This window comes from Myotis nattereri, assembly GCF_964212035.1.
Source record: "Myotis nattereri genome assembly, chromosome: 13".
In the NCBI taxonomy this organism is placed as follows: domain Eukaryota; kingdom Metazoa; phylum Chordata; class Mammalia; order Chiroptera; family Vespertilionidae; genus Myotis; species Myotis nattereri.
In genome coordinates, this window is record NC_138088.1 from 6,509,349 (window position 1) to 6,535,420 (window position 26,072).

The window sequence follows — 26,072 nt, forward strand, 5'->3', positions numbered from 1 at the left end:
GTCATGTGAGCACACAGGAAGATATCAGATGCCTACAAGCCAAGAGAAGAGGCCTCAGAATGAAACCTACTTTGCTAGAACCTTGATCTTGGGCTTTCCAGCCTCTAGAACTATAGGATCTATTCATAACATTTGGGGTATATTTCTTTTTAAAACATTATTTTGTGTGTTTAACAAATGGCACTTTAATATATATTTGTCATAATTTACTTACCCAGTCTTCTATTAAGAGATATTTTTACCTATCTAATTATTTATTATTATAAACAAAACTGTGATAAGTAATATATGGGTGCTAGTGTATTTGCAAATAGCACTTACTGTTACTATTCTAGTGAATTTATTTTATAGTATCATAAGCAAAAGTAATTAGAGAAGGCAGTGTGTGACATGTTTGGAAAAGATTTTCATCAATATCAGTATCCATTAAATGCTGTCTGTGTATATAATGCTCATTCTCTGGCTAGTATAGTGCAAATATTCTTTGGACATTCAAATGTGCAGTTTGCCCCCCGCCCCACCCCACCCCCCCACCCCGCCAAAAAAAGGTTACTTATGCTGGAGTGTGGGATCTACATTAATATTCCTTTAACATCACAAAAATGTAAAGAAACTGTCATTCAGACTATTATTTTTAGCATTGAAAATTGTTCATAATATACTTTTTTCCTTCCAAGACTGAGTTATTCTGTAATTAGTATTCAAGCTCTACAAAAAAAGGATGTTAATATACAATTATAACTATAATCACAGACAAACACTGAAGTGGAATGAATTTTCTAATATATTAATGTTTTTTATTGGAAATTATATTTTCTGCTTTCTCTTTTCAAAGTTACTGGCATTTCCATTCACAAGAAATGTGAAAGATGCCACCTTAATCACTAAATAAATTCACATATAAGCAGTCATCATTCCATGTGAACATGTTACTCTGGGAACATATTTTTAGAATACAAACCCCTAAGGACAGTAAACGAAATGTTTTATATACTGCATATATATTGGGTTTATGTATGTTTACTAGGGTTATATCCTCTTGTTGTGTTGATCCCTTTAGTATTATGTAGTGGCCATCTTTGTCTCTTTTTACAGCCTTTGCTTTGAAGTCTATTTTGCCAAGTATAAGTATTGTTACCCCTGCTTTTTTTTCTTTTCCATTTGCATGGAAAATTTTTTCCATCCCTTTACTTTCAGTCTGTGTGAATCTTTTGTTTTGAGGTGGGTCTCTTGTAGACAGCATGTATATGGGTCATGTTTTCTTATCCAATCAGTTACTCAGTGTCTGTTGATTGGAGCATTTAATCCTTTTACATTTAAGGTTATTATTGATAGGTACTTATTTACTGCCACTTTTTTTCTTTATACATATGTTCCTCTCTCTCAACTTCTTCTTCTTCTTAAAGCACTACCTTTTAGCATTTCCTGCAATCCTGGCTTAGTGGTATATACTCCTTTAGCCTTTTTTTTTTTTTTTTGGTCTGGGAAGCTTTTATTTCCCCTTCAATTTTAAATGATAGCCTTGCTGGGTAGGGTAATTTTGGGTTCAGGTCCTTGTTTTTCATTACTTTGAATACTTCATGTCAGTCCCTTCTGGCCTCAAGTGTTTCTTTTGAGAAATCAGCTGACATTCTATATTCTAAAGTTACCTTGTCAGTAACTTTCTGTCTCTCTCTTGTCGCCTTTAAGATTCATTCTTTGTCTTTAATGTTTGACATTTTTATTATGATGTGTTTTGGAGTGGGTCTCTTTGGGTTCATCTTGATTTGAACTCAGTGCTTCCTGAATTGTGTAACTTTTCCCTTCACCAGGTTAGCAGAGTTTTCTGTCATTATTTCTTTGAACAGGCTCTCCATTCCTTGCTCACTTTTCTCTCCTTCTGGCACCCCTATGATGCAAATGTTATTACATTTCATGTTGTCCCCAAGTTCCCTTAAACTATCTTCCTGCTTTTCAATTCTTTTTTTTTTTTTGCTGCTCTAATTAGGTTTTGTTTATTTTTTTACCTTGTCCTCCAACTCACTGATTCAGTCTTCTGCCTCATTTAATCTACCTTTGTTTCCTTCCAGTGTATTCTTGATGTCAGATATGTTATTCTTAATTTTCAACTGATTATTATTTCTGGTTTATATTTCTTGTTTTATACTATTGTAGTTCCCACTAAGTTTCTTGAAATTCTCACTAAGTTCATTGAGCATCCTTATAACCATTACTTTGAACTCTATATCTGATAAATTGCTTGCTTCCATTTCATTTCGCTCTTTCTGGAGTTTCTTCCTCTTATTTCATTTGGGGGTTGTTTCTCTGTCTCTCCCTTTGTATTTGTTTCTGTGTATTAGAGCAAATTGCTATGCCTCCCAGTCTTCATAGGATTGCCTTACAAGTAAGTGTTTTGTGGGGCCCAGTGGTGCAATCTCTTAGATACCCCAAGCTGGGTGATCCAGGAATGTCCCTGGTTGTGAGTTACTTGTGCTCTCCCATTATAATTGGGTTCTGTACGCTGCTGTCCTGCTCATGGGAGGAATCTCCTCTCAGGCTGGCTGACATTTAGGCTCACCCCTGACCAAGTTGTGAGAGCTGTTGTGCAGGTGCTGGCAGAACAAAACAAAACAAGAAGCAAAATAAAAACATATACAATCCACCTACAACAACAACAAATGTAGCCACAAAAGAAGAGAGAATTAGGAAGGAGAGTGATCCAGAATCTTACTCTGTCCTCAGCTGCGCAGAGATCCTCGTATGCAATCCAGTGGGATCAGCTGGAAACCTGGAATTTCTATCATCTCTCCTGTGAGGGGAAAGCACCAGTCAGGTTCCTGGGTTGGTGGGGTGGTTACCCCCTCCCCACCCCCCGCCCCCAAGTGACTGATGCTTCCTGAGACTGTTCAAACCTATAGGCTTGGCCTCTGCTTCTGTCTCCCCTGCAAAGCTCAAGATGCAGGGCTCCTGAGGGTGAGGCTGGATGTATCGCCTAGGGTGGGGTTTTTTCCTTTTCCTGAGCTGTGGCTACTAGAATGGGCCAGAGCCTCTGAGGAAAATGGCCATTTCAGTTTGTGAGGGTGCAACCAGATGCAGGTCTCTCAGCCACCTCTTTTCCATACCTCCCCCCCGCCACCCCCCACCCAGTGTTTCCTACCCAAGCCTTTCATCAGGTATCTTCAGTTCATACCTCTCTCCCTCCACTGAAGCCTGGGGTAAATCAGTTGCTAAAAATGAAAATCCTGTGCTCTGAGTTTAAAAACAAACAAGAGCAACAACAAAAAAACACCCTGCAGCTTTATGTCTGATGGGCTCCACACTCCCTGGTGGTCAGTGGTCCTGCTGCCTTTCATAGCTGGATGTTACGTGGGTTACTGGTCTTGGCTCTAGTGCTCTAGAATGAGGAGTGCAGCCTGGGTCCTGGGCCTCCATCTTCTCAGGGGAAAACACCCTCCCGTAGCCGAGAACTCCCTCTGCACTCTTGGCCTGCTGCCTGTGAAAGCCGGGTCAGCCTTTCTCATGACCTCGCCCTTCCCACTGGTCACCAGGTGTTTTCTGTCTTTCCTTGATATAAGCCTTCTCAGCTGGACCTCAGTTGGTAATTCCAGATGAATGTTCCCCACTTTAGTGGTATTTCTAGTCTGGCCCTGGGAGGATGTGCAAGAAAGGTCTGCCTATTTGGCCACCACCTTTCTGTCTCTTGCTGTTTTTTTATTTAGCTATTATTGACACATATGAGTTTCAGGTGCACCACATAATCCTATATAATAAAAGGCTAATATGGAAATCAACTGAATGGTGGAATGACCAGTCACTATGATGTGCTCAACGCAGGAGCTGCCCCCTGGTGGTCAGTGCACTCCCACAGGGGGAGCACTGCTCAGCCAGAAACCCTGAGCCGGGCTCACAGCAGCACTAAGGATGACTGCTGGTGGGGAGTGGGCCTAAGCCGTCATTTGGACATCCCCTGAGGGCTCCTGGACTTCGAGAGGTTGCAGGCCGGGCTGAGGGACCCCCCCCCCCCCGAGTACACAAATTTCATGCACTGGGCCTCTAGTGATTTAATATTTGTATGTATTGCAAAATGATCTCCACAATAAGTCTAGTTAATATCCATCAGCATAAAGTTACAAAAGGTTTTTTTTAATTAAAATTTTTATTGATTTTTAGAGAGAGGAAGGGGAGAAGGGAAGCATCAAATTGTCATTCCCCTTATTTATACATTCATTGGTCTGTTTCTGTATGTGCCCTGACTAGGGATCAAACCTGCAACCTTGGCATATTGGGACAGCACTCTAACCAACTAAGCTACCTGGCCAGGGCAAAAGTTTTTTGGTTTTTTTTTTTCCTCTGATGAAAACTTTTAAGATCTCTCTTGGCAACTTTTAGATATACAACACAATATTATTAATTCTAGTCTCCATATTATACATTACATCCCCATGACTTATTTTATGGCTGGGAATTTGTACGTTTTAACTGCCTTTACCCATTCCCACTCATACTTTTAACCTTGACAATAACCCTGAATGAAGACTTGTACTTTGCAGCATTTAGAACTGTCTTCCAGTTTCAAGGTCAGAGAGTTACTGAAACATACTGTTCTTTTCTAAAGTGAGTGGATTGGACTATATCTACGTTTAGCTATGTCTTTTATCTGTGATTCTGTGAGTTTTAGTTAAGCACTCAGCATTCAATATAGAAGTGTGTTTAATTTCTTGTTGTTATTATTATTATTTTCATTTCATACATAGCTTTGTATCATACTTTTAAGAAGATTCTATTGCATTTTAAACCATTTTTTATAACCTTTCCCTAAGGTATTCCCATCTGTCAGCAGCACTTAATTTGGAATAACGTGGAACTTGAAGATGATTATTGCTTGAATGATTACAAGTGAGTGTAATTGCATATTAATTGTTTTATAGATGCTCAGTATTTCGACTTCATTTAGTACCATTGTTTTTCTTCTGAATCTGTGGATCATGTCTCTTCTTCTGAATAGTTCTGTTTTTTAGATTTCAGTGTAAATCCCGAACTAAATAAACTGTTGAACAAAACAGAAACAGAAGCATGGAAACGTGTGGAACAGACTAACAGCTGTCAGAGGGGTGGGGAAGCAGGGACTGGATGAAAGAAGGTGAAGAGATTAGCCAAAAAACATATACATACCATACAGACACAGACAACAGTATGGTGATAGAGGGAAAGGAGCAGTGGGTGGTAGGTGGATCTGGGCAAAGGGGAAGAAAATGGGGACATAAAGAGATTTTGCTTGGAGTGATGGATACACAATGCAGTTTGCAGATAATGTGGGGTGTTTTTTTTTGCCAATTTATTATTATTTTTTAACTAGAGGCCCAGTGCATGAAAATTCATGCACTGGAAGAGGGGCCCCTTAACCTGGCCTGCACTCTCTCACAGTCCAGGACTCCTCAGGGGTGGGAGATGACCCAGAAATCAGGGAAGGCAACACCCCATCACACCTCTGCTGCTGCCACTGCCGGCAGCGCAAGCCTCGGCCGGTCCTGGTTACCTGAGCCTCCGGCGGCCCGGGGTGGCTGGGCCGCCACCATCTGAGGCTTGCCTGTGCCTTGGGCCAGCCCTGGTTGGCTGGGGGGCCGAGGGGACTGAGGGACTCTGGAGGCAGGCACGTGGCAAGGCCAGGTGGGCAGGCCCGGCCTTGCCGCACACCTGCCACCCCAGCAGGGTGGAGAGGACTGGGCACCGCCATCTTGTGGCTGTGAGTGCTGCCATCTTTGAGGGTATGGCAGCCAATTAGAATATTCCCTCCTGATTGGCTGTGGGTGCTGCCATCTTTGAGGGTGGGGCAGTAATTAGCATATTCCCTCTTTATTGGCTGTGGGCACTGCCATCTTGCAATGCCATAAGGGTCAATTAGTATATTCCCTCTTTATTAGATAGGACTAGAGGCCCGGTGCACAAAAATTTGTGCACTGGCAGGGGGGAGGGGCTTGTCCCTTAGCCCGGCCTGTGTCCTCTCGCAGTCTGGGACCCCTCGGGAGATAACGACCTGCTGGCTTAGGCCTGCTCCCAGGTGGCAGAGGGCAGGCCCAATTCCTAGGTGCAGCCCCTGGTCGGGCTCAGAGCAGTGCCGATTGGGGAGTTGGGGCGCCACCCCTTGTCATGCACAGAGCAGGGCGATTGGGAGGTTGTGATGCCACCCCCAGCCACGCTCAGGGTAGGGCCGATTGGGGGGTTGGGGCGCCATCCCCTGTCACACTCAAGACAGGGTCGATGGGGGGGTTGCAGTGCCACCCCTGTCACGCACAGAGCAGGGCCGATCAGGGGGTTGGGGCGCTGCCCCCTGTCATGCACAGAGCAGGGCTTATCAGGGGGGTTGGGGCTCCGTACCCTTCACACACAGAGCAGGGCCGATCAGGGGGTTGGGGAGCTGCCCCGTGTCACGCACAGAATAGGGCCGATAGGTGAGTTGGGGCACCGCCCCCTGTCACCCACAGAGCAGGGCTGATCAGGGGGTTGGGGCACTCCCCCTGTCACACTTAGGGCAGGGCTGATGGGGAGGTTGCGGCTCCACCCTGTCACATACAGAGCAGGGCCGATCAGGGAGTTGGGGAGCTCCCCCCATCGGGCACAGAGCAGGGCCCATGAGGGGGTTGGGGCGCCGCACCCTGTCACACACAGAGCAGGGCCGATCAGGGGGTTGGGGAGCTCCCCCATCAGGCACAGAGCAGGTACGATCAGGGGGTTGGGGTGCCTTCCCCTGTCATGAACAGAGCAGGGCGGATAGGGAGGTTGTGGCCTCGCCCCCTGTCACACACAGAACCGCAGGGCGATTAGGGGGTTTGGGCACTGCCCCCTGTCACGCTGCTCCAGGGGCCAGGAGGCCTCGCGGCTCTGCTGATCCCAGTGCTGGGAGGCGTTGCAGCTCCGCTGATCCCGGGGTGTGAGGCCTTGTGGCTCCACTGATCCCGGGTTCGGGAAGCCTTGCAGCTCCACTGATCCCGGTGCTGGGAGGCAAATTACCCTTTTATTATATAGGATAGAGGCCTGGTGCATGGGTGGGGGGCAGCTGGTTTGCCCTGAAGGGTGTTCTGGATCAGGGTGGGGGTCCCGCTTGGGTGCCTGGCCAGCCTGGATGAGGGGATGATGGCTGTTTGCAGCTGGTTACACCCCCTTCAGGGTGGGGGTCCCCACTGGGGTGCCTGGCCAGTCTGGGCGAGGGGCTGAGGGCCGTTTTCAGGCTGGCAGGTGACTGAAGCTTCCAACCTCTCCTTTTTTCTTTTTTTCTTTTTTTTTATTCTGGGATTTATTTACCTTCTATGGCTGTGACTGGAACTGAGAGCTGGCTTTAGCTCTGAGGCTCGGCTCCAGCTCTGAGACCTTGGCTGCTGAAAGCAGGAATCTGGGTTTGTTTGGCTTCTGTAATTGAAACACTGTTGCAACTTCAGCTCGGCTGGCTGGCTGAAAGCATGGGGTTTGTTTAGGTTCTATAATTGCAACATTGTTTCTTAGAGTGCAAGCTCAGAGCACAGCAGCAGCAGGCGGGGAACCTTGGCTTCCTCCTTCACTGGAGCAAGCAAGCCTCCTGTTGCTTCAGCTGCCTGGCTGCCGGCTGCCATCTTGGTTGGCAGTTAATTTGCTTATCACCCTGATTAGCCAATGGGAATCGTGTCGGAGGTACGGTTAATTACCATGTTTGTCTATTATTAGATAGGATGTGTGTTTTTGTTGTTGATGGTATTATAGATATCTGCCATTTACTCCCTTTACCCCCTGATCCCAGCCCCAATGCCACCCTATTGCCCCTGTCCATGGGCTATGCATATAAGTATATACGTTCTTTGGTTTATCTCTTCTCATTCCCCTAACCCCACCTCAAGATATGTCAGTCTGTTTCATGCCTCCATGCTTCAGGTCTTATTTTATTGGTCAATATTCATTTTGCTTATTAGAATCCACAAATAAGTAAAATCATGTGATATTTTTCTTTCTCTGTCTGGCTTATTTTACTTAGCATAATATTTACAGGTCCTCCAGGCTGTCCCAAAGGGTAAGAGATCCCTCTTTTTAATAGCTGCATAGTATTCCATTATATAAATGTCCCACAGCTTTTTTATCCATTCATCTACTGATGGGCACTTGGGCTGTTAAAAAAATCTTAGCTATTGTAAATAACGCTGCTATGAACATAGGGATGTATATATTCTTTCTAATTGATGTTTCGCGATTTTTAGGATATATTCCCAGAAGTGGGATCACTGGGTCAAACAGAAGTTCCATTTTTAATTTTTTGAGGAAACTATACTGTTTTCCATAGTGGCTGCACCAGTCTGTATTCACACCAGCAGTGAACTAGTGTTCCCTTTTCTGTACACCCTTGCTAGCACTTGTTTATTTTTTATGATAGCCATTCTAACAGGTGTGAGGTGATATCTCATTGTGGTTTTAATTTGCATTTCTCTGATGAGTAGTTATTTTGAGTATTTTTTCATGTGTCTCTTGGCCATCAGTATTTCCTTTTTGGAGAAATGTCTATTTAGTTCTTCTACCCGTTTTTTAATTGAATTGTTTGTCTTCCTTTTGTTGAGTTGTATGAGTGCTTTATATGTTTTGGATATTAACCCCTTATAAGATGTATCATTGACAAATATGTTCTCCCATTCAGTGGTTTCCTTTTCATTTTGATGATGGTTTCTTTGCTGTGCAGAAGCTTTTTATTTTTATGTAGTCCCATTTGTTTATTTTCTCCTTAGTTTCCTTTGCCCTAAAGATGTATCGGCAAAAATTCTGCTGTGTGAGATGTCTGAAATTTTACTGCCTATGTTTTCTTCGAAGATTGTTATGATTTCATGCTTTACACTTAAGTCTTTTATCCATTTTGAGTTTATTCTCTCTTTTTTTGTTTTTGTTTTTTAATTAAATCTTTATTGTTGAGATTATTACATTAGTTACCCTTTTTACCCACCATAACTCCCCTCCACCCAGTTCCCACCCCACCCTCCGCCCTCACTCCCCACCCACTGTCCTCATCCATAGGTGCACGATTATTGTCCAATCTCTTCCCGCACCCCCCACACCCCTTTCCCCCCTCCAATAATAGTCAGTCCATTCCCTTTCTATGTCCCTGATTCTATTACAATCGCCAGTTCATACTGTTCATCAGATTATTTATTCCCTTGATTTTTAGATTCACTTGTTGATAGATGTGTATTTGTTGTTCATAATTTGTATCTTTACCTTTTTTTTTCCTTCTTCCTCTTCTTAAAAGATACCTTTCAGCATTTCATATACTACTGGTTTGGTGGTGATGAACTCCTTTAGCTTTTCCTTATCTGTGAAGCTCTTTATCTGACCTTCAATTCTGAATGCTAGATTTGCTGGATAAAGTAGTCTTGGTTGTAGATTCTTGGTATTCATCACTTTGAATATTTCTTGCCACTCCCTTCTGGCCTGCAAAGTTTCTGTTGAGAAATCAGCTGACAGTCATATGGGTACTCCCTTGTAGGTAACTGATTTTCTTTCTCTTGCTGCTTTTAGGATTCTCTCTTTGTCTTTTGCTTTTGGCATTTTAATTATGATGTGTCTTGGTGTGGTCCTCTTTGGATTCCTTTTGTTTGGGGTTCTCTGCGCTTCCTGGACTTGTAAGTCTATTTCTTTCACCAGGTAGGGGAAGTTTTCTATCATTATTTCTTCAAAGAGGTTTTCAATATCTTGCTCTCTCTCTTCTTCTGACACCCCTATAATTCTGATGTTGGTACGCTTGAAGCTGTCCCAGAGGCTCCTTACACTATCTTCGTATTTTTGGATTCTTTTTTCATTTTGCTTTTCCGGTTGGGTGTTTTTTGCTTCTTCGTATTTCAAATCTTTGACTTGATTCTTGCGATCCGCTGGTCTGCTGTTGGGAGTCTGTATAATGTTCTTTATTTCAGTCAGTGTATGCTTAATTTCTAGTTGGTCCTTTATCACAACATTGAGGGTCTCATTAGATTTCTTGAGGATCTCACTACATTTATCGACGGTCTCACCAGTCTTTTCGAGGGCCTTATTAAGTTTATCGGCGGCTTCTAGACAATTCTTTAAAGACCTTAAAAGTGTGGTTTTGAACTCAATATCCAGCAGTTTGCTTTCCTCCAATTCTGTCGTTTGTGTCCTGTTTCTTTGTCTCGGCATTTTTTATGCATTGCTGTGTTGATAGAGTGCCTTTCTGTGCAAAGTGTCCCAATTACCTGAGGTAGACACTCTTGGTGCACCCCCTTGTGGGCTTTGTGCACAGTCTTGTTATAATTAAGCCTTTATTGTTGTAGTTATCACTGTGAGGAATTGACCTCGAGGCCAATTGGCTGTGACAATCAGCGGTGTCTGCAGTGGGAGAACTTCTGTGCTGGAGACACCCTTCTGGGGGTAGACTTGCTTCGATGGGGCTTTGGTGCTCACTGAGTCTGCCCCCTGAATGTGTCTTTTATGGTTCCACGGAGCTGCAAACTGGATGGTCCCACTCTGACCTCTGTGCTTCCTGGCTCCTGGATCTCTAGGGAGGTGCTAACCTAGCCTTTGCCTGAGGCTATCCAGCAAAAGTCTCCCTGAAAGGCTTGGGCGGAGCGGGTCCCACGGGATCAACAGGGCGGGGTTAGCAATTATGGCTGCTCTCAGTCTTGCCCTCAGAGGCTCTGCTTCTCAGTGTCCCAGTAATTGCTGCAAGCCCCACGGAGAGAAAGCTGCCCTAGGGTTCTGAGCGATGCCAGACAGTCCCGCTTCTCCTGTATGAGTCTGAGTCCCTAGAGACTCTCCCGGAACTGGAGCTCAGAGCCTGAGACTCCCTCCTGATTGAAAACAACAACCACGCCCTCAGCCGCCAGCCCGCTCCGCATGCACTCCGCACCTTAGTATTTTACTTCAGCACTGCGCCTCCTCTGAGTCTCGGTATGTTTTTCTCTTTCCTCCTAGTTGTAGAACTTCCACTCAGACAGCCTTCCTGTGGTTCTGGATGATGTCCGTTCCATCTTTTAGTTGTATTTTTGAAGTGGTTGTTCGAGGCAGCAACTCCGGTGTTTACCTATGCTGCCATCTTGGTTTCTCCTGAGTTTATTCTTGTGTATGGTGTAAGTTGATGGTATAGTTTCATCTTTTTCATGTGTCCGTCTAATTTTCCCAGCACCATTTGTTGAAGAGGCTGCCTTTTCTCCATTGTATGTTTTTGCTTCCTTTGTCAATTATTAATTGACTGTATGGTGTGGGTCATTTTCTGGGGCTTCTGTTCTGATCCATTAATTTGATTATAATGACTTTGTAGTATAGTTTGATATCCGGTATTCTGATCCCTCCAACTTGGTTCTTCTTTCTTTTCTTTCTGCCCCAGCTATTTGGGATCTTTATGGTTCCATATAAATTTTTGGAGTATTTATTCTAGTTCTGTGAAGTGTGCCATTGGTATTTTACTGGTAATAGGGATTGCATTGAATCTATAGTTTGCTTTGGGTAGTATAGACATTTTAATGATGTTAATTCTTCCAATCCATGAACATGGTATATGTTCCCAGCTTTTTGTATCTTCCTCTATTTATATTTTCAGTGTCCTATAGTTTTCCAAGTACAGGTCTCTTACCTCCTTAGTTAAGTTTATTCCTAGGTATCTTTTTGTTGTTTTTGTTGTTGCAATGGTAAATGGGATTGTTTTTTTAGTTTCTCTTGCTGAAAGTTCATTATTGGTGTATAAAAATGCCATTCATTTCTAGATGTTGATTTTGTATCCTGCTACCTTACCGAATTCATTTATTATGTCCAGTAGTTTCCTGGTGGAATCTTTGGGGTTTTTTATGTACAATATCATGTCATCTGAGAGTAATGAGAATTTTACTTCCTCCTTTCCAATTTGGATGACTTTTATCTCTTCTTTTCTGATTGCTGTGGCTAGGACTTCAAATACTATGTTGAATAAGAGTGGTGAAAGCAGACATCCTTGTCTTGTTCCTTTTCTTAAGGGAAAAGCTTTTAGTTGTTGACCATTGAGTATTATGTTGGCTGTAGGTTTGCCATATATGGCCTTTATTATATTGAGGTATGATCCCTCTATTCCCACTTTCCTGAGAGTTTTTATCAAAAAAGGGTGTTGCATTTTGTCAACTGCCTTTTCTGCATCTATTGATATAATTGTGATATTTATCTTTCAATTTGCATATGTGATGTATCACATTTACTGATTTGTGGATATTTAACCAGTCTTGCATTCCCTGAATAAATCCCACTTGATCATGGTGTATGATCTTTTTAATATATTATTGGATCCGATTTGCTAATATTGCAGATGATGTTTTATTGAGTTGTACACATGAAACCTTTTTGGTTTGGGGAACCAATGTCACCCCAATACATTCAATTAAAAAAAGATGTGTTGGCTAAGTACCTCATATTACCTGATCCTTGTCCTTTGAATCTTTGTTTTACTTTTTCATTATTGACTCTAAGCCAGTGGTTCTCAACCTGTGGGTCTCGACCCCTTTGGGGCTCGAACGACCCTTTCACAGGGGTCACCTAAAACCATCGGAAAACACATATATGATTGCATATTGTTTTTGTGATTAATCACTATGCTTTAATTATGTTCAATTTGTAACAATGAAATTGGGGGTCACCACAACATGAGGAACTGTATTAAAGGCCACGGCATTAGGAAGGTTGAGAACCACTGCTCTAAGCTATTAATCTCCTTCCTTTTTAGATCTTTCTCTTCTGATCTTGCATTCTTTGCTTTTTTCTTTGAATATTGACCCAATTCTCACCTGACTAGGTTCCTTTTCTTTCCATTTTCACAAGTATTGAGTGAGAGAGTATTGCTCTTCACCAAGTCTTCTATTTTCCATTAAGGACTTCTTCCATTACTAAGTGGGACTGTGCATACCAATAACTGCAGATATACTGTCTGACATTTTGCCTTTTTCCCCTCCTATAAATCTTCACTCTTAAGAAAAGAGCAAAAAGGCAATATGGAATAGCTGAAAGAGCACTGGGAGACCTTGTAGATGTGCTGTTTTTCTGTTTCCTATTTTACTAAACATATCTGCTATTTTCTAATACTTTGGGTCTTGAATAAGAATCTCTTTTTCTTAGGGCCTCTTTTTCCTTACATGTAAAATGAAGAGGTTAAACCACATGGTCACAGATCCTTTCCAATACTTTTATTCTGAAATTTAATGTCATATTTAAGGATTATGAAAACTTCTTCACTTTTTCATTATTTAAGAAGTAAACAAATTAACATTTTATATTTATGCACATTGCTATATCTATTTTTAGAGGACAGGCACTATGCCTGGCAAAGCAGCAATAATTATGTACATATTTAACAGTGAGTGTATTTTGATGATTGTATTTTATTTTTTTATTAATTATCCACAGCATTTCAGAAGGCTGTACCTTGAAGCTGGTACTGGCTATGCGTGGTGGACCTATAAATACTAGAAGAGGTAGGCATATGTTAAAATTATGTATATTAAGCACTTCCACAATAACAATCTTTAAGCCAGTTGGTGTTTTTATGTTTTGTAGTAAGGTTCTCTTTCTGCTCTCATGTTTAGAAGAACCACATCTGTTTTTATAGGCATTGTTCTTTAAAGCCTAAATGAACAGTGGCAGGAACTCATATACTAGAAAGTCTAATGATTCATGATTCCATCCAGTGAGATTTAAAAATAAACCTCATCATCCTAGCTGGTTTGGCTCAGTGGATAGAGCGTTGGATGCGGACTGAAGGGTCCCAGGTTTGATTCCGGTTAAGAGCATGTGCCCAGGTTGCAGGCTTGATTCCCAGTAGGGTGGTGCAGGAGGTGGCTGATAGATGATTCTCTCTCATCATTAATGTTTCTCTCTTTCTCTGAAATCAATAAAAATATATTTAAAAAATAAATAACTAAAAATAAACCTCATCAGTATAGGGAAGGGAAATGGAATGGCATAATACAAATATGTTGTTATTGTGATTAGGTTCATGCCAGTCTTGTTTGTTTTTATCCACTGATTCTTTAATTCCTGGAGTAATGTTTTTTTAAAAAAATATATTTTTAATTGATTTCAGAGAGGAAGGGAGAGGGAGAGAGATAATATATAAACATCAATGATGAGAATTATTGATTGGCTGCCTCCTGCATGCCCCCTACTGGGGACCGAGCCCACAACCTGGGCATGTGCCCTGATGGGGAATCAAACTGTGACCTCCTGGTTTCTGGGTCAACACTCAATCACTAAGCCACACCAGGTGGGCCTGAGGTAAAGATTTTTGTAGAAACTTCTTGGATATCTGTTAGCCTTGTCTGTGATGTATTTGGGTGTCATGGATATTATCATGGCCCTGTTGAATCCTTTTTCAGAATGTGGGCAGTCCTTGGGAGTTTATTTATTCGTTTGTTCATTCATTCATTCAACAAATACATTTTGAGCATCTACTAGATGTTCAGTGCAATATTTTATGGGAGAAAATGTCCCTAATTCATGAAGGTCCCCACAGTAAGTGTGTTAGGAATGGATGTCATTTTAAGCAGTCATAAATGCTGTGGAGGAAACAGGGTACTATGATAGAGTCTGTGGAGGCAGGGTGATAGGAGGATGATTGGGGAAGGGCCCTGGGAGAAGATGATGTGAGCGGAGACTTGATCAATGAGAAAGTTCTAAGCATGGGGAGAATTGGGAGTGTTTACATTGGTCCCTGATTCAGGTATGCCACATGAATCCCACCAGATAGAGGCTCCCAGAGACTGCTTAGAGCAGTCCTCATTTTGGGGAAGGACTTCATAGTTGTTTGAGCCTTCTTTAATCAGAAAACTGAATTAAGTATTGAGTCCACTGCTGGCTTATTTCTTCCACAAGTCAAATTTTATCCCCATGCTTCAAATTTTAGTTAAAAAATAAAGGTATTACCATCTTGTTCCAAACTACTTCAAGAGGATTTTGAGAGATATGTTCTTTTTGCTGTTTAATTATTTTTGGATAAGTTATAAAAGATGAAAATAAGGTTAGAGCTGATTAATTAGCACTCCTAATATTAGGGGCTGTCTATTAACATGAAATTCTCATATGTGACATAAGTTGATGTCTGTAGTACCGATTCTGAGGGTAGTGCAAGACCCTAAAGCGTTTGCTGGGTCATTATTGTAAGATAGAATTATACAGTGTTTAATGATATGTGAACTCCATTGTATTATATTTTTGAAAGTTGGTTATTTGTGTATACTATTTTCTTTAAACCAGGGTTTTAATCAGAACACCTATTTTTCTTACTAGGATTAAAATTGTTTTATGTTTATGAGGAGGAGTGTAAGTGCTACAGATTCTGAGTTAGAAATATATGTATTTTTAAAACTTAAAAAATTTAAAATGAAATGCATCACCACCCTTTGGTAGTTGAAGCTTTGTAATACCTTCTTTCCCTACAACATTTTGTGCCTTATTTGTAAATTGAAAAATCAGCACTTAGAAATTATCTGTTTTTTAATATTTTAAATTAAGTTTTTAATAATTTTGCCTTTATCGAATCAATGTTTTTAAAATTAAAAGCTTGATATTGTCTACCTTACATCATTAAAGTCTTTGTGAACCCAGATATAAAACTTCTCCATATGGTATTTGAGAAACCATGTGTTTTTTTTAGCTCTTTAGTCTTATTTAAAACTTATGGTTTAGAAAGTACCTTTATCATCTGAGTTCCAGTAAGTAATATTTAGCTTAAACTTTTTTTTTAATGAACCATTATTAAAACAACATAGAAAATACTTTCTTTCCTAAAACTAAATTTTATCTTAAACTATATATACAATGTTTTATACCTGATATAATCTAAGTGATTTTTCTGTTATGAAAATGTGTGGACATATATATACATATGTGTATAAGCATATTAAATCCCAGTGCCTCCCTAAGAAAGGCACACTATGTTGATTTAAGTAAGGCTTTCATGTGGCATTAGTAATGACAATAGCATAGGTTTTTATTTCTCATGAACATAATGTGGAAAATATATCAGTAACTTAAAACTGGCAAGAACTTGTCTTTTAATATTTATGCATTTTGTGTCTATGAAAGAGTCAATCAAAACATCTGAACATTTAAAAACTATTTTTATTGATTTCAGATAGGAAGCGAGAGGGATTAAGAGATAGAAACATCAATGATGAGAGAGAATCATTGATCAGCTGCCTCCTGCACAGCCCACACTGGGGGTCGAGCCCACAACCAGGGCATATGTTCTGACTGGGAACCGAATTGTGACCTCCTGTTTCATAGGTCAATGCTCAACTACTGAGCCACACTGGCCAGGACCCAAACATTTTTATAAAATAATCTAAATCCTATTATATTTCTAAATTTTTTGTGTTTTAGTAGTGGTGGTATTGAATTTAGGATATGAGAACATCTTTAATGTTTTTACCTTGTTACTTTCAGAGTTCAACTCTTCTTATAATTTTTTAAAAGAATAGTGAAGCACTGTGATTCTGGTAATAAGTAAGCTACTTGAATGAGAGTTATGGAGTTTGAGAAATTATTGCTTCTTTTAGGAAAGAGCAAATGTTTCTTTAACTTATCATGAGAATGTCTTTAGGAACTATTTTATTTCCTGTAACCATTACTTAGACACCCAAGTGTGGAGTTCAGGGGCTTTTAGAACACTCACCCTATGAGCCAGCAATCTCTTCAGGCCAATTCCCACCACAGGAGCAGAATCCGTGGCTGCTGTGGACAAGAGCAGGTTGTAATATCATTCAAACCCGAAGACATCTCTGTCTTCTAGAGCCCGTCGGTAGTGAGGGCTTTGCCCCAGTCCTGTGCTCTGCCTGGGCACATGGATGTATTCTATTCAAGAACAACTCGGCTCCTGGGAAGATGCTTTTAATAAACAACATTCTGACCGTTATACACATTGCAGTTTCAGTACTTAAGTGGCCCCCTTGATTCTGAATTACAGGGTACTTTTAAAAAATATATATTTTATTGATTTTTTTACAGAGAGGAAGGGAGAAGGATAGAGAGTTAGAAACATAGATGAGAGAGAAACATCGATCAGCTGCCTCCTGCACACCCCCCACTGAGGATGTACCCGCAACCAAGGTACATGCCCTTGACCGGAATTGAACCTGGGACCCATCAGTCTGCAGGCTGACGCTCTATCCACTGAGCAAAACCGGTTAGGGCCTACTGTGTACTTTTAATTACCTGACTGCACATCAAGAAATAGCTCTAAGAGGACTCAGCCTCTATATAAAACGAGAAAGAAGAAGGATTCAGCTGCTTCTCACTTCTAATATGTCTCCTAATTATGTGTGTGTTTATTTTTTAATATAAAGTAAGTGGGATTTATATTGCTTTTAATTGTTGGTTGATGGAACCAATATTGGAAAATATAGGAAGCAGAGGTGTCAAGTGAAAGCAATCATAGATAATTATGTAATAGAGTCAGCAACTATACAGACTAGTGGTATAGGAAAAACCTTGTGTATCTTTGTACCTAACAACACAATAATGCATTTCATTTATTTCATATTAATACAACATAGGTAGTGCTGTATTAACTATAAAAGACCAGAAACTTTTTGAGGACTACTATATATATATAATATATAGTATGCACAGGGTTGTTCAAATTCATAACATTATGTCCTGTCACTACCAAGATTCATAAAACGATATAAATTGAAAACTTGTTTATCAATTTTTCCATTTGTAGTTCCTATGGAAGACCCACTTAGGGAGATGGCTGAGTACATGGATTCCAGTCAAGACGAGGTCTGGGAGAAGACCTCCTACAACAAACAAGTTACATTTTTGGTATACCGAGAAGGAGAGCAATTGAATTTCTTTCGTGTAGTAGATAGGGGAGATGGCACTTTAACACCATTATCTGAATCTTTAAGGTAAATAAATAGGTTTTCATTTGCATGTTTAACTTAGAAAAGGATAACATCATACAATATACTCCTTAAACCTTTATGTTTACCTTGTTTTGTCAAAATAATCTTATTATATTCACAAGACTGACTAAATTTCCTGCATTCTTCTCTATTCCTGTGGCCCCACATATGTGATTATGAAATTGCCCTTTATATGATTAATACTTAGAGAGTAATTTTTAAAACTGAAATTTATTTTTTTAAAAAATATGTTTTTATTGATTTTAGAGAGAGATGAAGGGAGAGGAGAGGAGAGGTGGGGAGAGGAGAGAAACATCAATGTAAGAGAGACATTGATTGGCTGCCTCCCATATACACCCCAGCCTGAGATCAAACCTTCAACCTGGGTATGTGCACTGACTGGGAATCGAACCAGCACTGGATGGTGCTCAACCAACTGAGCCATACCAGCCAGGGTTGAAATTTCTTTATGGAATAATATTTTTCATATAAAATATTTATTTCTGTAACATTATGAAACTAAGATGCCTACTAGATTAGAGTCTTGTTATAATAGTGTTATTATAATAGAAAGGATTGAATCTAAAATTACTAGCTTTTTTCAAAATTTAACTCTGCTGCTTAAAGGTGTATAAATCTTGCCCTAACCGGTTGGGCTCAGTGGATAAAGCGTCGGCCTGCAGACTGAAGGGTCCCAGGTTCGATTCCGGTCAAGGGCATGTACCTTGGTTGCGGGCACATCCCCAGTGGGGAGTGTGCAGGAGGCAGCTGATCGATGTTTCTCTCTCATCTATGTTTCTAACTCTCTGTCCCTCTCCCTTCCTCTCTGTAAAAAATCAATAAAATATATTTTTAAAAAAGGGTGTATAAATCTTACTTCTCCAGTCTTGTTTTTCTACTCTAATCAAGGGGGGAAGTTATATTACTTATAAAATTAGAAAGATACAACCTAAAGGTACTTAGCTAGGCAAAAAACATTTAGAAGTCCGACTAGGTAACCTATAGGTTTTTGTGCACTCTGTCTTACTATGATTCTTTACTGCCTTTCATTTAAGTCACTAAACATATACTGAACTTTTTTAGCATGTTTCTACACTAGGCACTAGGTTACAAAGATGATTACTCCTCCCCCATGGAACATGCAATCTGCTATACATATACCTGTAATACACTGTTGGCAATTGTTAAGAAGGATAGCAGCATCTCTGGAAAATCAGATGAGAGGGGCTTCATTTTGCTTGAAAGGAGGGGAGTTAGGGACAACCTCTGAAAAGAAGCAACTGTGAAAGAAGAGTAGGAATTGGCCAAACAGAGAAAGGAACAGTGTTACAGGTAACTAAATTAAATCCACAGCATAAAAAGCTAATGGCAAATCATTCATGGAAAAGATAACTGTAGCCTGGAGAACAGTGTCTGAGGGTCTGGAGTCCTGGCACAGTTTAGCTGGGTGTTCTGCTCAGGGTTCCACAAGCTGCAATCATGGTTTTGGCAAAGGTGCACTCTTCTCTGGAGGCTTGGCTGGGGGGACATAATCTGCTTTCAAGCTCAGTCACAATGTTGTCATAATTCATTTCCTGGTGGCTCTATGACTGAAGGCCTGGTATTTTTTTGCTGGCTATTGGCTACTAGAGGCTGCCCACAGCTCCCTTTTGATGAACTCAAAGTCAACTGATTTAGGACCTAACTTACATCTGCAAAATCCTTTTATTTTTCATCTAATCTATTGGCTAGATGTAAATCATAGGTCATGCCCATGCTCAAGGAAGGGTAGGAGAGTATACAGGTGTGAGCATCAAGGATCAGGAATCATGGGGATTCCTTTAAGATTCTGGCCACCACAGAGTGCTGTGGGGAAGGAAGATTAGACTCCTTCTTTGTGGCCACAGAGAACAGACTGTAACAAATGAGTGTTGACTGTTGATTCTTTTTTTTATATATAATAAATACTTTTATTGATTTCAGAGAGGAAGGGAGAGGGAGAGGGAGAGTAAGAGAAAAGAGGAGGGAGAGAATGAGAGAGAGAAACATCGATGTGAGAAACATGGATCGGATGCATCCCCTACACACCCTGACTGGGGCTGAACGAACAACCTGGGCATGTTCCCTGACCAGGAATCAAACTGGTGACCTTTCAGTACATGGGACGATGTTCAACCAACTGAACTATTCCAGCCAGGGCTCGCTTAGGTTTTTAACTTTTGAAGGCATGACTTTATATATGTGATCACAGTAATGCTAGTTGTCAAAATGACATTACTACAGTATCAGTTTCTCATGTAAGTACTGTTTTGCCTTGTAATATTAGGTGGAATTCACTAAGAAACATTATCAAGTTCACAGCAAAAGCTAATTTCCAAAGGCACTTAGTGTTTATATTAGCAGCTGAAGGCAGTTCTTTTCATTCAGAAAAATTCATTATCATCCCTGAGCTAAAAAAATACACAATAAAATTACTATCAAGCCATTAAACTGATGGCTAAATCCAGGAGACAAATGAAGTTTACCATTGAATTACTGGTTCAATAACACATGATAGATTCAAATATTGGCTCTAGAAGACCTGCTTATGAATAATACAATGAGTAACCTTAGGTGTTAAACACCTTACATTTTCATTACCTTTGTAAATTTGCTAAGCTCTTTTTTTGTTCTACACATATTTTTACTCCATTAATTGTAGCAGATTTCACTTCAAGTTGTACTGAATTAGTGTTTTAGCAACTTCTTTGAAAATATTCTTAACTCCAGTTGTTTTATGCAGCCTTTTCAAAGAGGCTAGTTTTTTCACTTACTTCAGACTTGGTATTGATGCCGGGAATAAATAAAAACAGCTGAACAGTCTCAATAACTTATGGTGACTCATCAAAAGCCAAGCAAAACAACTCCAAATAACATGCAGTATTTTTTGTTTTTGTTAATCCTCACCCAAGGATATTTTCCCATTGATTTTTTTTTTTTTTTTTTTTTTTTTTTTTTTTTTTTTTTTTTTTTAGAGAGAGTGGAAATGAGAGGGAGAGACAGAGAGAGAGAAACATTGATGTGTGAGAGAGACATCAATTGGTTGACTCTCACACGTGCCATGATCAGATGGGTACCAAGCCTGCAACTGAGGTATGAGGTATGTGCCCTTGACCAGAATTAAATTGGGACCTTTTAGTTTGCGGACCAATGCTCTATCCACTGAGGCAAACCAGGTAGGGCAACTTGCGGTATCCCATATAATTAAAGCCTAATATGCTAAGTATCCAGTCATCCAGTTGGCCAACCAATCAAAGCGTAATATGCTCCAGGCTCACCAAGAAGCAAAGAGAGAGGACCCAAATAAACAAAATCAGAAACGATAGAGGCGAAATAACAACAGACCCCACAGAAATACAAATGATTGTTAAAAAATACTATGGACAGCTCTACTCCAACAAACTAGACAACCTGGAGGAAATGGACAAATTCCTAGAAAAATACAACATTCCAAAACTCAATCAGGAAGAATCTAAAAATCTCAATAGGCCAATAACTATGGAAGAAATTGAAGCAGTCATCAAAAAGCTTCCAGCAAACAAAAGCCCAGGACCAGACAGCTTCACAGGGGAGTTTTACCAAACATTCAAGGAAGAACTAAAACCTATCCTCCTCAGACTATTACAAAAAATTCAAGAGGAAGGAACACTTCCAAGCTCATTCTATGAAGCCAGCATCACCCTAATACCAAAACCAGGTAAAGACAACACAATGAAAGAGAATTACAGGCCAATATCCCTCATGAACATAGATGCCAAAATCCTCAACAAAACCTTAGCAAATCGGATCCAGCAGTACATCAGAAAGATCATACACCATGACCAAGTAGGATTTATCCCAGGGATGCAAGGATGGTACAATATCCGCAAATCAATAAACGTGATACATCACAAACAAATTGAAAGAAAAAAACCACATGGTCATATCAATTGATGCAGAAAAAGCATTTGACAAAATCCAACACCCATTTTTGAGAAAAACTCTCAGCAAGGTGGGAGTAGAAGGATCATACCTCAACATAATAAAAGCCATATATGACAGGCCCACAGCCAACATCATACTCAATGGACAAAAACTAACACCATTTTCCCTAAGAACAGGAACAAGACAGGGATGCTCACTCTCACCACTCCTGTTCAACATAGTACTGGAAATATTAGCCTTTGCAATTAGACAAGAAGAAGAAATAAAAGGCATCCAAATTGGAAAAGAGGAAGTAAAACTGTCCTTATTTGCAGACGACATGATATTATACATACAAAACCCTAGAGACTCCATCAAAAAGCTACTAGACTTAATACATGAATTTGGCAATGTAGCAGGATACAAAATTAACCCCAAGAAACCTGAGGCATTTCTATACACCAATAGTGAACTTTCAGAAAAAGAGATTATAAAAACAATCCCATTTACCATTGCACCAAAAAAATTAAGCTACCTAGGAATAAACTTAACTAAAGAGGTAAAAGACCTCTACTCAGAAAACTACAGGACGTTGAAAAAAGAGATAGAGGAAGACATAAACAGATGGAAGAACATACCGTGTTCATGGATTGGTAGAATCAACATCATTAAAATGTCCGTACTACCCAAAGCAATCTATAAATTCAACACACTTCCCATTAAAATACCAACGGCATACTTCACAGACATAGAACGAACTCTCCAAAAATTCATCTGGAATTAAAAAAGACCCCGAATAGCTGCAGCAATCCTGAGAAAGAACAAAGGTGGGATCTCAATACCAGATATCAAGCTGTATTACAAAGCCACTGTTCTCAAAACTGCCTGGTACTGGCACAAGAACAGACAGATAGATCAATGGAATAGAATAGAGAGCCCAGAAATCGGCCCGAACCATTATGCTCAATTAATATTTGACAAAGGAGGCAAGAACATACAATGGAGTCAAGATAGTCTCTTCAATAAATGGTGTTGGGAAAATTGGACAGATATATGCAAGAAAATGAAACTAGACCACCAACTTACACCATACACAAAAATAAACTCAAAATGGATAAAGGACTTAAATGTACGACGGGAAACCATAAAAATTCTAGAAGAATCCAAAGGCAACAAAATCTCAGACATATGCCGAAGCAATTTCTTCACTGATATAGCTCCTAGGGCATTGGAATCTAAAGAGAAAATAAACAAATGGGACTACATCATAATAAAAAGCTTCTGCACAGCAAAAGAAACCATCAACAAAACAACAAGAAAACCCACTGTGTGGGAAAACATATTTGCCAATGTCATATCTGATAAGGGCCTAATCTCCAAAATTTATAGGGAATTCATACAGCTTAACAAAAGGAAGATAAACAATCCAATCAAAAAATGGGCAAAGGACTTAAACAGACACCTCTCAAAAGAGGACATTCAGAAAGCCAAGAGACATATGAAAACATGCTCAAAGTCACTAATCATCCGAGAGATGCAAATCAAAACAACAATGAGGTACCATCTCACACCTGTCAGACTGGCTATCATCAACAAATCAACAAACGACAAGTGCTAGAGAGGATGTGGAGAAAAAGGAACACTCGTGCACTGCTGGTGGGAATGCAGACTGGTGCAGCCACTATGGAAGACAGTATGGAGTTTCCTCAAAAAACTACAAATGGAACTCCCATTTGACCCTGTGATCCCACTTCTAGGAATATATCCCAAGAAACCAGAAACACCAATCAGAAAGGATATATGCACCCATATATTCATAGGAGCACAATTCACCATAGCTAAGATCTGGAAACAGCCTAAGTGCCCATCAGTAGATGAGTGGATTAGAAAACTGTGGTACATCTACACGATGGAATACTATGCTGCTGTAAAAAAGAAGGAACTCTTACCATTTGCAACGGCATGGATGGAACTGGAGAGCATTATGCTAAGTGAAATAAGCCAGTCAATGAAGGAAAAATACCACATGATCTCACTCATTCATGGATAATAGAGACCATTATAAACTTTTGAACAATAACAGATACAGAGGCAGAGCTGCCTCAAACAGATTGTCAAACTGCAGCAGGAAGGCCGGGGAGGGTTGGGGGGGGTAGGAGGGAGGTGGGTAAGAGATCAACCGAAGGACTTGTATGCATGCATATAAGCATAACCAATGGACATAAGACACTGGGGTGTAGGTGAGGCCAGGGGATTGTCAAGGGCGGGGGGAAAAAAAAGGACACATATGTAATACCCTTTGTAATACTTTAAGCAATAAAAAATAAATAAAAAGAAAGCGTAATATGCTAATATGCTAAGGTCATTCAACTGCTCGCTATGACATGCACTGACCACTGGGGGCGGACAGTTGACTGGTTGACCAGTCACTATGAAGTGCACTAATCGCCAGGGGGCAGACACTCTGACCGATAGGTTAGCTTGCTGCTGGGTTCCAGCCTATCAGGACTGAGCGAGATGGGCCAGACACGCCCTGGAGCCCTCCTGCAGTTCCTCCCCAGGTGGCCAACCTCCAGCATCCCTCCCCAGCCCGGATCATGCACTGGTGGGGTCCTACGGCCTGGCCTGCACCCTCTTGCATTCCAGGCTGAGTGACCCCCCCCCCCCACCGAGTGCATAAATTTCGTGCACTGAGGCCTCTAGTTTTTAAATAAACTACTAATGTTACTTCCAATGATGTCAACTCTTTGAGAAATTGCTCTTGCTGAGGAGTAGTCTTTAAACAAGTTTTATTTTTTTCTGGACATGGTTTAGTTAATTCTGTATTGGGAAACAGATTTTCTTGCTTGCTTAGTAAATAAACCACTTAGAAACTTTTTTTGGTTATAGTCTCATTTATTTATTTATTTGCTTGTTTGCCTGTTTATTTTAATCCTCATTCAAGGATATGTTTAGAAAGTGGAAGGGAGGAGCAGAGAGACAGAGACGAGAGAGAGAGAGAGAGAGAGAGAGAGAGAGAGAGAGAGAGAGAGGAGAGAAATACCAATTGGTTGCCTCCCATGCATACCCCGATCTGGGATCAAACCCACAACCTAGGTAAATGCCCTGGGAATCAAACCACAACCTTTTGGAGTACAGGATGATGCCCCAGCCAACTGAGCAATCTGGCCAGGGCCATCTTTTATTTTTTTTGAGGCATTTTTTACTATAATGAGATGTTCCATTTCATATTTTTAAAATTTTCTGACCATTGCTTTCCTGCAATGAGACCTTAGTCTAGTAATGTCCAAATACGTTGTCTTTCTCTAGCATAGCTACAGTGTTATTACATAATAAACAAAATGCTTTGCCATTTAATTGATAGCAAAATAATTCACTCTCTACTGTGCCTTAAAACTGCAGCATTCAAAGTCTACTTTTCTTGTTTTGACATGTTGGATATGTACTGGTAATTAAAAAAAGTCACTGTACAGTGATACACATGGCACTCAAAATGCTGTTGAATTATGCCTATGCCACTGTGATCTGCAGTGTGCCAAGCCACAGTGCAAAGCAAAGACAGCCCCATACAATTCTGTTGTGGGTTTTCAACTCTGCCATTGTAGTGCAAAATCAGCCACATGTAGCATGTGATCAAGTGATATGGCTATGTTCCAATAAAACTTCATTTATGGACACGAATCAGAATTTCATACAATTTCGCATGTTATAAAATATTATTTTGAGAGTTTTTCAACTCTTTAAAATTGTAAAAGCCACTCTTGGCTCACGGGGCATACAAAATAAGTGGTGGACTGAATTTGGCCCGTGGCTATAGATTGCTTACTCCTGCTTTAAGAAGAAACAGAGAATTGGGTGCTCATTTGATTCATTGCAGTACAAAATCTAGTATCGTTTTTAGTCTCAAATCTTTTCAGTTAATCATGTCACCTTCCTGCTTTTCTAAGTGTGATGAAATAGAGGGAGGCATTGCAAGACCTAATTAATAGGTAACTTTTCTGTGAAAGTCGTATGAGGACTTGGATTCTTGATGAACAATATTCATCTTGAAATAAATATTACATTTGCTCATCTCTTATTCTTTAATCATAGTATTAGATTAAAAGATATAGATAAAGTTAGCTTCATTTGGCTCAGTGGACAGAGCATTGATTGGCCAGTGGACTGAAAGGTCCAGGGTTCGATTCCGGCCAAGGGCACATACCTTGGTTGCAGGTTCCTCCTTGGCCCGGGCCCTGGTCAGGGCTCCTACAAGAGGCAACCAATCAATGTGTTTCTCTCACATCAATGTTTCTC

General features: G+C 40.4%; 1 protein-coding gene across 1 annotated transcript in view; it reads left to right on the forward strand.

Moving 5' to 3' along the window:
- Positions 1 to 26,072, forward strand: part of ZFAND4 (zinc finger AN1-type containing 4) — a gene marked incomplete at its 5' end in the record, with an annotated part of 82,123 nt that overhangs the window by 34,009 nt on the left and 22,042 nt on the right. Inside the window, 3 exons of the mRNA XM_081104721.1 lie at positions 4,800 to 4,875; positions 13,357 to 13,424; positions 17,672 to 17,858. Of these exons, the coding sequence (XP_080960847.1) occupies positions 4,800 to 4,875; positions 13,357 to 13,424; positions 17,672 to 17,858 (331 nt within the window). The remainder of the gene's footprint in view (positions 1 to 4,799; positions 4,876 to 13,356; positions 13,425 to 17,671; positions 17,859 to 26,072) is intronic.